Consider the following 11,869-nt stretch of genomic DNA (forward strand, 5'->3'; position numbering starts at 1 on the left):
ACAGAAACTGATAAAAGTGTCCTATATCTCTTATTAGAAATAGAATGAGATAGATGGTGAATAAAGAATGCCAAAAAAAAAAATTAAGAGTGAAAAGTAACTCAGGATTTAAAAAGTACAATAGGGTGATTGCCATCAATGATAATTACTTATAAAATTCAAAATAACCAGAAAAGAGTTTACAGGTTTCCAACATAAAAATGAGAACATAAAAAATGTAAATTGACCTGATTTGATCACAACATGATGTTTACACGTGTTGGATTATAATTCTGGATCCCAGATTCAATTAAATAAAGAAAAATCAACACTTCAATGTTTTAAGCAGGTATCTATATATATAAACTCAATTTTTTACATGGTATTCCATATTCATGAGTATTTAGCTTTTCTTAGTTTCTCTTGATATCTTTTTTTTCCTATTTATTTATTTTGGTACTGAGTATTGAACTCAGGGGAACTCAAATACTGAACCACATCTCCAGCCTTATTTTGTATTTTATTTAGAGACAGGGTCACACCCAGTTACTTAGCACCTCATTTTTTTTTTTTCCTAAGGCTGGCTTTGAACTTGCAATTCTCCTCTTTCAGCCTCCTGAGTCACTGGGATTAGAGTCTTGCACCACTGCACCCAGCCTTAGTATCTTGACTGATAGATTTACATGTTGTAAAGAGCCATGAAATGATTTAACCTTACATGCAGGATTTTCTGATGTCATTTATTTTTCAATATATGGCTGGAAATGATTTAAAAGACATACTTACTATTTTAGGGACTTGAATTAAAGCACAACATGTTTGTATAGGAAATATCTCATTGGTAGTTTAACATCAAATTTTCTGTATCAAATTCATTTTTGGGCCTCTCAACTGAAAAGTTGCTTGCTTCCTGGAAGGGATAGTAAGAATCTTTTGAAGACTCATCTTTCAGGCTTGAGTAAAATTATTTTTTTTAATAAAAATCTTACAACTGAAATGAGGATATATTTTTAACTGTGACATTAATTATGACCCTGATTTCAGATGACTAAGTAGAAAAGATTAGAATATGTTCTTACTAGTATTTGAACCTGGACTTGAATCACTTAGGATAGCTATTCTGGTGATGATAATAGCATGTACATAAGATAGATGGGTACACTGTGGATTCAAACACAGTCCTAAAATACCACTAAAGATCTTATTACAGACAGAGATAAAATGCTCCAAAATTATAAAACATGTTTGAGGCATCAACAGAAGTAGTTATTAAAATAATTGAATTAAGTCTTCCATGTAACATGCATGAGAAACTGCAGAATTAAAAAATACTGGCCAATATTCTTCAAGGTCATTATATGTCAGAAACACTTCATATTTGCACACATAACAGCTCTAGAATTAAGGTAATATTACTGTCCAAATTTTGTAGATGAGATGGTCAGTGTTTAGTATCAAAGACTGCTTAAGATTACACTTGAAAGTAATGGAAGATCTCAGGTGAAAATTCAAACAGTGTGTTAGAGTATGTAATTCTTAATATTGTCTCAGTTGATATATTGAAGATATTAGGTCTGGTAATAAACCAAAATAAAGATGGCACTGAAATAATATACCCTTGTATAAAAGCAAAAATTTTAGAACTTTCAAGGTGTACTTAACTAAGAAGAGAAAGATAAAAACCAAGTCAGGATCTATACCAGAAAACCTCAAGATGAGATTGTAATCTAAAATTATTTTCAATAGCACATGATAATTCTGAATGGATAAGAAAGTTGATACACAGTTGGAGCTACACTGTTGTGGCATAATTCAGGAAAATGATACCTGAAGAGTATCAGAAGAACTTGAGTGCTGAAGTGGGAAAGGTGTGTTGGGGTGAATCCACACATTTTCTGATGGTAATAGGACAGGGTGAGATTCAAGGGGTGATAGTGTTTGAAATGAAGTCTTTTTCTTAATTTTCTCCTTAGATATTTACTACATGATTCTTTTCCCAAAAGATGGTTAAGAACTACCAACTATATAATTATATTGGTATAAAAAGTGCATTTTTCTCTGAAGTTGGCCTTGGGATCTCAGGCAACACCATTCTTCTTCTCTTCCACATCTTCACATTTCTTCTCCAGCACAGGCTTAAGCCTATCGACCTGATCATTGGTCTCTTGGCCATAATCCACCTGGGGATGATGATAATTGTGGTGTACACAGCTACAAATACTTTTGTGTCTCAGGACTTTTGGGATGACATCAAATGTAAATCCATAATCTACTTGTACAGGTTTCTGAGGGGCTTCTCTATTTGTGCCACCTGCCTGCTGAGTGTCCTCCAGGCCATCACCCTCAGCCCCAGAAGCTCCTGCTTGTCCAAGTTCAAACATAAATCCCCACAGCAGACCCTGTGTTTTCTTGTTTTCCTGTGGGCCTTCTACATGTCCTTGAATACTCACTTCTCATTGTCTTCTACTGCCACTCCAAATGTGACCTCAAATGTCATTGTGTTTATTACTGAACCCTGCAAAATTGTGCAAATGAGTTATTTCCTCAGGCATTTATTTTCTGTTTTTGGTATATTCCGGGATGTCTTTCTTATAGGACTTATGGCTCTCTCAAGTGGATACATGGTGGTTCTCTTGTGCAGGCATAAGAGGCACTTTCAGCAACTTCACAACACCAGCCTTTCTCTAAAAGCATCCCCTGTACAGAGGGCCACCTGGACTATCCTATTGCTTATGAGCTTCTTTGGGCTCATCTACTGTTTGGACAGCATCTTCTCCTCCTCAAGAACTATGTGGAGCAATGATCCTGTCTGTTATTATATTCATTTGATGGTGGCCAATGGCTATGCCACAACATGCCCCTGGCTGCTAATCCGTACTGAAAAACAAATTATTAACTTCTGGAAATCTTTCTTGGTGAAGATAGTACATATTTAACTACTGATGATAGATAAGTTTCCCTAATCTCCCAATACACTGGCTTTTGAAAAATAAATCACAGCATAGAATGTATGCTCTCTGGATTAAGAGACTATGGACATATGCATGTTGGGTTAAATCTGTTACTTTGAGATATGTGAATAACAAATATATCACAGAAATGTCAATGTTATACCTTTTTGAAATAACACAAGGACCCAAATTATTTGCTTGGTGTAAGCTAGAAATTCTTATGAGGTTCACCTTCATGATCTGAGTTATCTATTATAAACACATTGAGTGTATATCACTTTTTAATAAGTGCTTAAATGAGCTGTATTGTTCCTAACAAAAATGTCAATAATTTGTGCCAAGAATTACTGCCTTTTCTATCAACTTTTATTCTATTGTCTGTTAAAAAGAATTGAATGTAAGGACTCAAATTATCATATGTACACCAGTGCTCATAGTAGCATTATTAATGACAAACCCTGGTGGAAACATCAATGCCCCAAATCATAGGAATGTATAAGTAATACATGGCCTGGACATACCATGGAATATAATTTAGCCTGGAACCAAAAAAAAAAAAATGCCTGAGGTAGTAATTAGTTCACTTGCCATAGTGAACTATCAGTCACAAATTATCCAATGCTGTAATATTTTAATGTAGAAAGTGGAACGGAGAGTAGAAGCCTATATAGACAGAAAATAGAATGATAGTTACCAGGGTCTGAGAACGTGAGTCAGTGGGGTGTTCTAATTGGATAGCAACACAATAGTTTGAGAAGAAAAAGTGCTAGAGATGGATTATGAATGTTTTCACAACAGTATGAATGTGCTTGCTGAGTCTGACCTGTACTTTTAGAGAGCATCACAAAGTTCAATCACAAGAATGGGTCCCAAATTGAAATGGGTGGCACCTCATATGTGTATAATATGTCATACAACTTATTGCCATGCATATCTAAAACAACAAATAAAACAAAGCTTTTGGAATAAAAAAAATGAAAGGATCAAAATGGTAAATTTTCTGTCATGTGCACTTTACCATAACAAAAGTTGCCCAATGACCTTCTTTATATTAAGTGAGATATACCCATTACAGAAGGACAGACACCACATGTTCTCATTCATTTGTAGGAAACAATAAGTAGTTCTAGTAGAACAGAATGGAATGGTGGTCACCAGAAAATGGGAGAGCAGGGAGAGGACAAGTGGAAAGAGTTCATGGAGGGGTATAAACACAGAATGGAGAAATCACTTTGTGTCAATAACTTTGGCACAGTAGGGTGCCTATTGGTTAAAACAACTTAAAATGTGCAACTTAAAATTAAATTGAAAAACAAAATTAAATTAAAATTCCAAAAACAAAAAAATTAACAGCTGAAGAGATTAAAATACTTATTGCTGTGGTCTGATTTTACAACTTATATACATGTACTGAGTTATCAAAATGTACCCTGAAAAAATTTTCATATATAAAAATATACCCTTAAAGAGAGTTTCTATTCCACATAGTTCTTGAAATTCTAGACAGAGAAATTAGATAGACAAAAGAAATTAAAGAAATACAAATAGGAAAAGAAGATCTCAAACTACTATTTACCAATAACAAGATTCTATACTAAGAGGATCCAAACAAATCCACCAGAAAATTTTTAGACTTAATAAATAAATTTAGCAAAGTAGCAGAATATAAAACGAATACCCATAAACCAAATGCATATCTACACATCAGTGATAAATCCTCTGAAAGAGAAATTAGGAAAAGTATCCCATTCACAAGAGCCTCAGGGAAAAAAAAAGTATTCCATCCTCTTGGATAAGCTAAATCAAAATTGTCAAAATGCCCATACAAATCAAAGTGCTATACAGATTCAATGTAATTCCAATTAAAATCCAAACATTTTTTCTTACAGAAATACAAAAATCAATCATGAAATTCATTTGGAAAAGTAAGAGACCCAGAATAGCCAAAGCAATTATTAGGAAGAAGAGTGAAAAAAGGGGCATCACAATAACATAACTTAATCTATACTGCAAAGATATAGTAACAAAAAATATGGTATTTTCACCAAAATATACATGTAGATCAATGGCACAGAATAGAAGACAGAGAGACAAACTTAGATAAACACAGGTATTTGATATTAGACAAAGTGACAAAGAACATACACTGGCAAAAAGATAGCCTCTTCAACAAATGGTGTTGGGAAACTGTAAATCCATAGGAGCAAAATAAAATTAAACTCTTATCTCCCAACATGTACAATACATAACAAAGTTTATCAAGGACCTAGTAAATAGACCAGAGACCCTACACCTAATAGGAAAAAAAGTAGTCCCAAATCATTATCATGTCCAATTAGGCTTGACTTTCTTAACAAGACTACTAAAGAACAAGAAATAAAATTAAGAATCAATAAATGGGAATAAATGGGATGGATTCAAACTATAAAGTTTCCTCTCAGAAAAAGAAAAATAAGGTGAAGATACAGCTTACATTTTGGAAGCCAATTTTTGCCACAGGCATGTCAGATAGAGCACCAATAGATAAAGAACATAAAAATCTTACTCAATCAATAAATGTGATAAGGAGCTGAACAGACATTTCTCATAAGAAGATACACAATTTATCAACAAATATATGAAAAATTTTCAACATCCCTAGCATTTAGCAAAATGCTAACCAAAAGTATTTCAGTCATAATGGCAGCTATTAAGAATAAAAACAAGGACTGGGGTTGTGGCTCAGTGATAGAGAGCTTGTCTAGCATGTTCAAGACACTGGGTTTGATTCTCAGCAGCACATATAAATAAGTAAATAAAATAAAGATCTATGAACAACTAATATATTTAAAAAGAATAAAACAACAATAAGTGTTGGCAAGAATGTGTGGAAAAATGAATTTTCAAACATTGCTGTTGGGACTGCAAATTGGTGCAGCCAATATGGAAAGCAGTATGGAGATTCTTTGGAAAACTGGGAATGAAACTACCATTTGACCCAGCTATCTCATTCTTCGGTCTATACCTAAAGGGCTTAAAAACATTATACTATAGGAACACAGCCACATCAATATTTATTACAGCAAAATTTACAATAGATAAATTGTTAGACCAACTTAGATGTCCTTTAGTACATGAATGAATATACACAATGGAATATTACTTAGCATTAAAAGAGAATAAAATTATGGCATTTGCAGGTAAATGAATGGAGAATATAATGCTAAGTGAATTAAGCCAATCCCAAATAAGCAAATGCTGGATGTTTTTTATGATATAAGGATGTTGATTTATAATGGGGATGGCGGGGAACACAGGAGAAATAGATAAACTTTAGATAGAGCAAAGGAGAGGAATGGTAAGGTAGGGGGGGATTGCCGCAGGAAAAATGGTAAAATGATATGGACATCATTACCCTAAGTACCATATGAAGACATGAATGGTGTGATGCTACTTTGTGTATAACCAGAGACATGAAAAATTATGCTCTATATGTGTAATATGAATTGAATCACATTCTGCTGTTATGTATAACAAATTCAAATAAATAAAATAGATGAATAGATAAAGAAAATGTGACACATATACACAAAGAAATATTACTTAGCATTAAAGGAAAAGAAAATTATGGCACTTGCAGGTAAAGGGATGGAGATGGATAATATCATGGTAAGCAAAATTACCCAATCTTAAAAAAAAGAGGGACTGAAAGTTTTCTCTGATAAGTGTATGCTAATCCATAATGGGAGGGGGGGGGGTCATGAGATGAGTGAAGAAATTTGGAGGGAATAGAAAAAATGATGAAATGAGATGGACATCATTACCTAGGTACATGTATGATTGCAAGAATGATGTGAATCTATTTCATGTACAACCAGAGAAGTAAAAAATCCTGCTCCATTTGTGTACAATGAATTGAAGAGCTATCTACTCTCATGTATAACTAATTAGAACTAATAAAAATGTATTTTAAAAAAGAATGAGAATTGCACTGGGGGTATGGCTCAGTGGTAAAGTGCTTGCCTGGCATGCATGAGGCCCTGGGTTCAAATGCCCAAGCACCAAAACAAAAAAAAACAAAAAAAAAAAAATGAGAGAGAGAGAGAGAGAGAGAGAGAGAGAGAGAGAGAGAGAGAGAGACACCTTATAAGCATCTGTGAAAAAACTCTTAAATAAAAATTATTTTACATGTCATGATCCAGAGTATTCCAAAAAATCATTTTTAGAATCTCCTAACAGTTTTAAGGCTTTTTAATGAATTTTGGGTTCAAGTCACATTTTTGGTTTTTTGGTTGGCCAGGGATTGAACCTAGCAGTGTTGAATCCAGCTCTAATTAACCACTGAGCCACATCCCAGGCCCTTTGTATTTTTTTTTTATTTTGATACACTGTCTCAATAAGATGCTTAGGGCCTTGCTACATTATTCGAGACTCTCTTTAAACTTCAATCATCTTGCCTGAATGTCTCAAGTAGCTGGGATTACAGGGGCGTGCCACTTTGTAATTTATCTGAAGAAGGAGGAGGGTTTTTTTAAGCAGAAGTCTGTGCTGCTCAGTCTTATAAGGGTACACTGCCTCATGTAGCAACAGGTTCTTCATTTTCTGGATAACATATTTTACATGAGTTCAAAATGTCAAATTAAAATTGTAGAGGAGTAGATGGAAAATTTTGGGCCATAATAATTTATGCTATGAAAATTATGTATTTTTAGTATTGTTTTAATCAGAAAAAGTTAAAAAAAGACAGCAGAGTTACTTTTCTAAGTAGAAGTCAATATTTTATGGTATTGAATATTTCAAATGATAAATGTGGGAAATTCTGTAATGTCATAATCTACTGCTTCCTAATATCATTGCTCCTCTCTGGTAATTATTGCCTTTAAAGTTTTGACCTAAGAAACAACTGAAGATTAAGGACTGGTTCAGGTAAATTGTAAAGAGGTTTCATATACCTTCTAAATAACAATAGTTCTTTTAGTGAAATTATATTTCAGATAAATTTTCCCTTTTGTTTTTAAAAATTTGCTACACAGTGCTTTGTTTTTCACAAATAGTTTAGCAGCCAGATACACACCCATAACCTCAGCTTCTTGAGAGGCTAGGGCAAGAGAATTTCAAATTGGAGGCCAAACTTCTCAATTTTGACAGACTGCCTTAAGTTAAAAAGAAAGAAAGAAAAGATGTGGATTAACTCAGTAATAGAGTGCCCCTGGGTTTATATCCCTGTGATTTATTTGTGTGTGTGTCTGTGTGTGTGTGTGTGTGTGTGTGTGTGTGTGTGTGTGTGGTTTTGGGACTCAAACAAAGGACCAGGAGCATGCTAAGCTAGTGTTTTGCCACAGAGTTACATCTTCAGCTCCCCATGTAGCTAAGGCTTTTTAAAAAAGATTAAAAAAAATGAGATACCAGTTAAACCCAGAAGGGCAGCTTAATTTAATAAAGAACTGAAAATGCAGGAAACATAACAAAAGTTGGTGACAAAGTCAAGAAATTGACATTCCCATAAATTTCTGCTAGAATTGTGAACATTACACTATGGACAGAAAGCAGTTTGATGATTCATACATAAAATTTTCACATAACTCACTGACTCTACTCCCAGCTTTATACTCAAATGACCTGGAAAACAGACACTCAAACACCTGTATATGAATGTTTATAAAAGCATTATTCACACCAACTCTAATAAGTAAGTAATTTTATTACAGAATTATTGATGAAGAATTCATAAACTCACAAAAAGGTGAAAACAATCCAAATGTCTATCAACAAATAAGTGGATAGTGAAAATGTGCACTGTGTGTGTGCACATGCCTATAAAAACCAAAGCAATGCTGATATATGCTACTACATAGATGAATCTCAGAAATATTAAACTAAGTAAACAAAACCAGAATGAAAAATATATATTGGATATAATTTCATTCATGTGAAATAGCCGGGATATGTACCTTCACAGACTGAAAATGCAATTGTCTGGGCCTGGGAGGGCAGATGGGAGAGTTTTTGCTTAATGGAAACATGGTTTTCTTTTATAGTGACTAAAAGGTTAGAAAGAATTTAAATATGGTGATCACACAGCAATATTGTCAATGTCACTAGGTTGCATATTTAAAAGTTCACACTTATCAGAACTTAATTTCAAAAAAAATCAAACATATAACCACAGACAACACTGTAATTCTACTGAATTGCAGTGAATACAAGTTTCTCATGAATGACAGGCACTGGGGAGCTATAGAGTCTCTGCATCCCAAACGCAAAACTTGGATGGTAAATCTAGCTTCCAGGGGTTTCTATCCTACTATGTATCAAGCCCTATTCCCGCTTCTTTATATACGTTAGTCCTTACATTTCCCACAAAATTTACATCCTGTGTGGAGGAATAATGATTTTTTAAAATTTTATTTTGGTTCTAAGAGTTGACTGAAGGGAACTTAAACATGGAGCCACATCCCAAGCCATTTTAATTTTTTATTTTGAGACAGGTCTTGCTAAGTTGCTTAGCACCTCACTATGTTGAGGAGACTGGCCTCAAACTTACTTTCTCCTGCCTCAGACTCCTGAACCACTAGGATGACAGACCTGTGCCAATGTACCTGATGGAACCTGATTTTACAAATGACTGAATTAAGGCTCAGAGACAAACTGATTGTTTCAGGTTCACCCACCATGCAGACCAGTGATTAATACTCTCCTGAATTCCAAATTACTCTTTCATCTAGAGGATTAAAAAAAAAAAAGCCTGTTAATGATTGTTTCTAGATGGAGGAGAAGGCATGAAGCAAGTATTTCAAAGGGCCACCAGGAACCTGTTGGGTGTGCCTTGATTGTTGTGATGGTTTTATGGAGATATGAATATATCAAAACACAATAAATTGTTGATTGAATGTGTGCAATTTATTTTAACTGAATAAAATCGATTTTATTAAAATTAATAAATGATCAACCAAGGGGATTAATGAGTGGCAAAAGAAGACAGAAAAAGACATTCAACATCATAGATCATAGTGAATTGTGATTAATATATCCATTAGCATGGCTAAAATCCAAAAATCTGCCAGTGTCAACTGCTGGTACAGGAAGAGAAACAACAGCAACTGTCATTCATGGCTAGTAGGATCACAAAATTATGCAGCCCACTTGGGAAGAGAGTTTGGCATTATTAAGCTGTATTCTTACCATATTTCCACCAACCACATCTTAGGTGTTTATCTTATGGAGTTGAGAACTGATCTACACATAAAATCCTCATGCAAATGTTGATAACCCCTTGGACTGGGGATATAGCTCAGTGGTAGACCACCTGCCTAGCAAGCATGAGACTTCGTGTTCAATTCCCAGAATCACACACACACACAAAAAAAAAAATATTTCTAGCTTCTTTATTCATAATTACCAAGAACAGAAAACAACCAAGATATCCTACAATAAGTGTTTGCATTTTATTAAAAAAAACATGGACATATCCATAAAACAGAGAGTCCTTCAGCCATAAAAGAGTAATGGGCTAACAAATATAAGACAAGAAGGCATCTTAAATGCATCTTGCTTAGGGAAACAGCTGGCATAAAAAGTTACATCTGTGTAATTCCAAGTATAGGACACTCTGGATAAGGCTAAACAACAAATAAGATCGACAGACCCTTAGCCATGCTAAAGAAGAGAAGAACATAGAACTCAAATTACTAGCATCCAGGATGAAAAAGGCAATATCACAACAGACACTGCAGAAATACAGAAGATAATTCAAAATTATTTTGAAACCTTATACTCCAATAAAATAGAAGATAGTGAAGCTATCGATCTGATAAAAGAGGTGAAAGACCTCTACAACAAAAACTACAAAACACTAAAGAAACAAATAACCCAATCAACAAAGGAGCCAAGGACCTGAACAGACACTTCTCAGGAGAGGATATACAATCAATCAACAATTACACACACAAAAAAATGCTCACCATCTCTAGCAATCAGAGTAATGCAAATTAAAACCACTCTAAGATACCATCTCACTCCAGTAAGAATGGCAGCCATTATGAAGTCAAACAACAACAGGTGCTGGCGAGGATGTGGGGGAAAAAGGTACACTTGTACATTGTCTGCACCAATTTGCAGTCCCACCAGCAATTTGGAAAGCAGTATGGAGATTCCTTGGAAAGCTGGGAATGGAACCACCATTTGACCCAGCTATTTCCCTTCTCGGACTATACCCAAAAGACCTAAAAAGAGCATTCTACAGGGACACAAGCTACATCAATGTTCATAGCAGCACAATTCACAATAGCTAGACTGTGGAACCAACCTAGATGCCCTTCAATAGATGAATGGATAAAAAATGCAGCATTTATACATAATGTAATATTACTCGGCACTAAAAAATAACAAAATCATGGCATTTTCAGGGAAATGGATGGCATTAGAGCAGATTGTGCTAAGTAAAGTTAGCCAATCCCTAAAAAAACAAATGCCGAATGTCTTCTCTGACATAAGGGTGGTGACTCAAAACAGAGTAGGGAGGAAGAGCATGAGAAGAAGATTACCACTAAACAGGGAAGAGAGGTGGGAGAGAATGAGAGGGAGAAGGAGAATTGCACGGAAGATGGAAGGAGACCCTCATCGTTATACAAAATACATATATCATGGTGTGATGGGGAAAAAAGAGAGAGAAAAAAATGTGTCAAGTAGATTGGGTAGGTAGAGGTAATGGGAGGGGAGGGGGGAAGGGAGTATAGGGAGAGGAGAAGAATACAACAGACACTAGTATTACTGTGTGTGTGTATATATATATATGGCTGTATAACCAATGTGATCTTGCAACCTGTACATGTGGAAAAATGAGAATTCATACCCCATTTGAATCAAATAAATGATATGTCAAGATCATTGTATTGTCTTGAGCAACTAATAAAAAAAAGTCAAAAGACTAAAAAAAAAAATCTCTCTCTCTCTCTCTCTCT

At 34.6% G+C, this 11,869-nt stretch overlaps 1 protein-coding gene across 1 annotated transcript; it reads left to right on the forward strand.

Annotated features, from left to right (window-relative positions):
* The first annotated feature begins 1,982 nt into the window (after positions 1-1,982).
* LOC143404114 (vomeronasal type-1 receptor 90-like) lies at positions 1,983-2,915 on the forward strand. The gene has a single exon (XM_076862440.1). The coding sequence runs from the start codon at positions 1,983-1,985 to the stop codon at positions 2,913-2,915; it is 933 nt and encodes a 310-aa protein (XP_076718555.1).
* The last annotated feature ends 8,954 nt before the right edge of the window (positions 2,916-11,869 follow it).

The sequence above is a fragment of the Callospermophilus lateralis genome, chromosome 7 (assembly GCF_048772815.1).
Source record: "Callospermophilus lateralis isolate mCalLat2 chromosome 7, mCalLat2.hap1, whole genome shotgun sequence".
NCBI classification, from domain to species: domain Eukaryota; kingdom Metazoa; phylum Chordata; class Mammalia; order Rodentia; family Sciuridae; genus Callospermophilus; species Callospermophilus lateralis.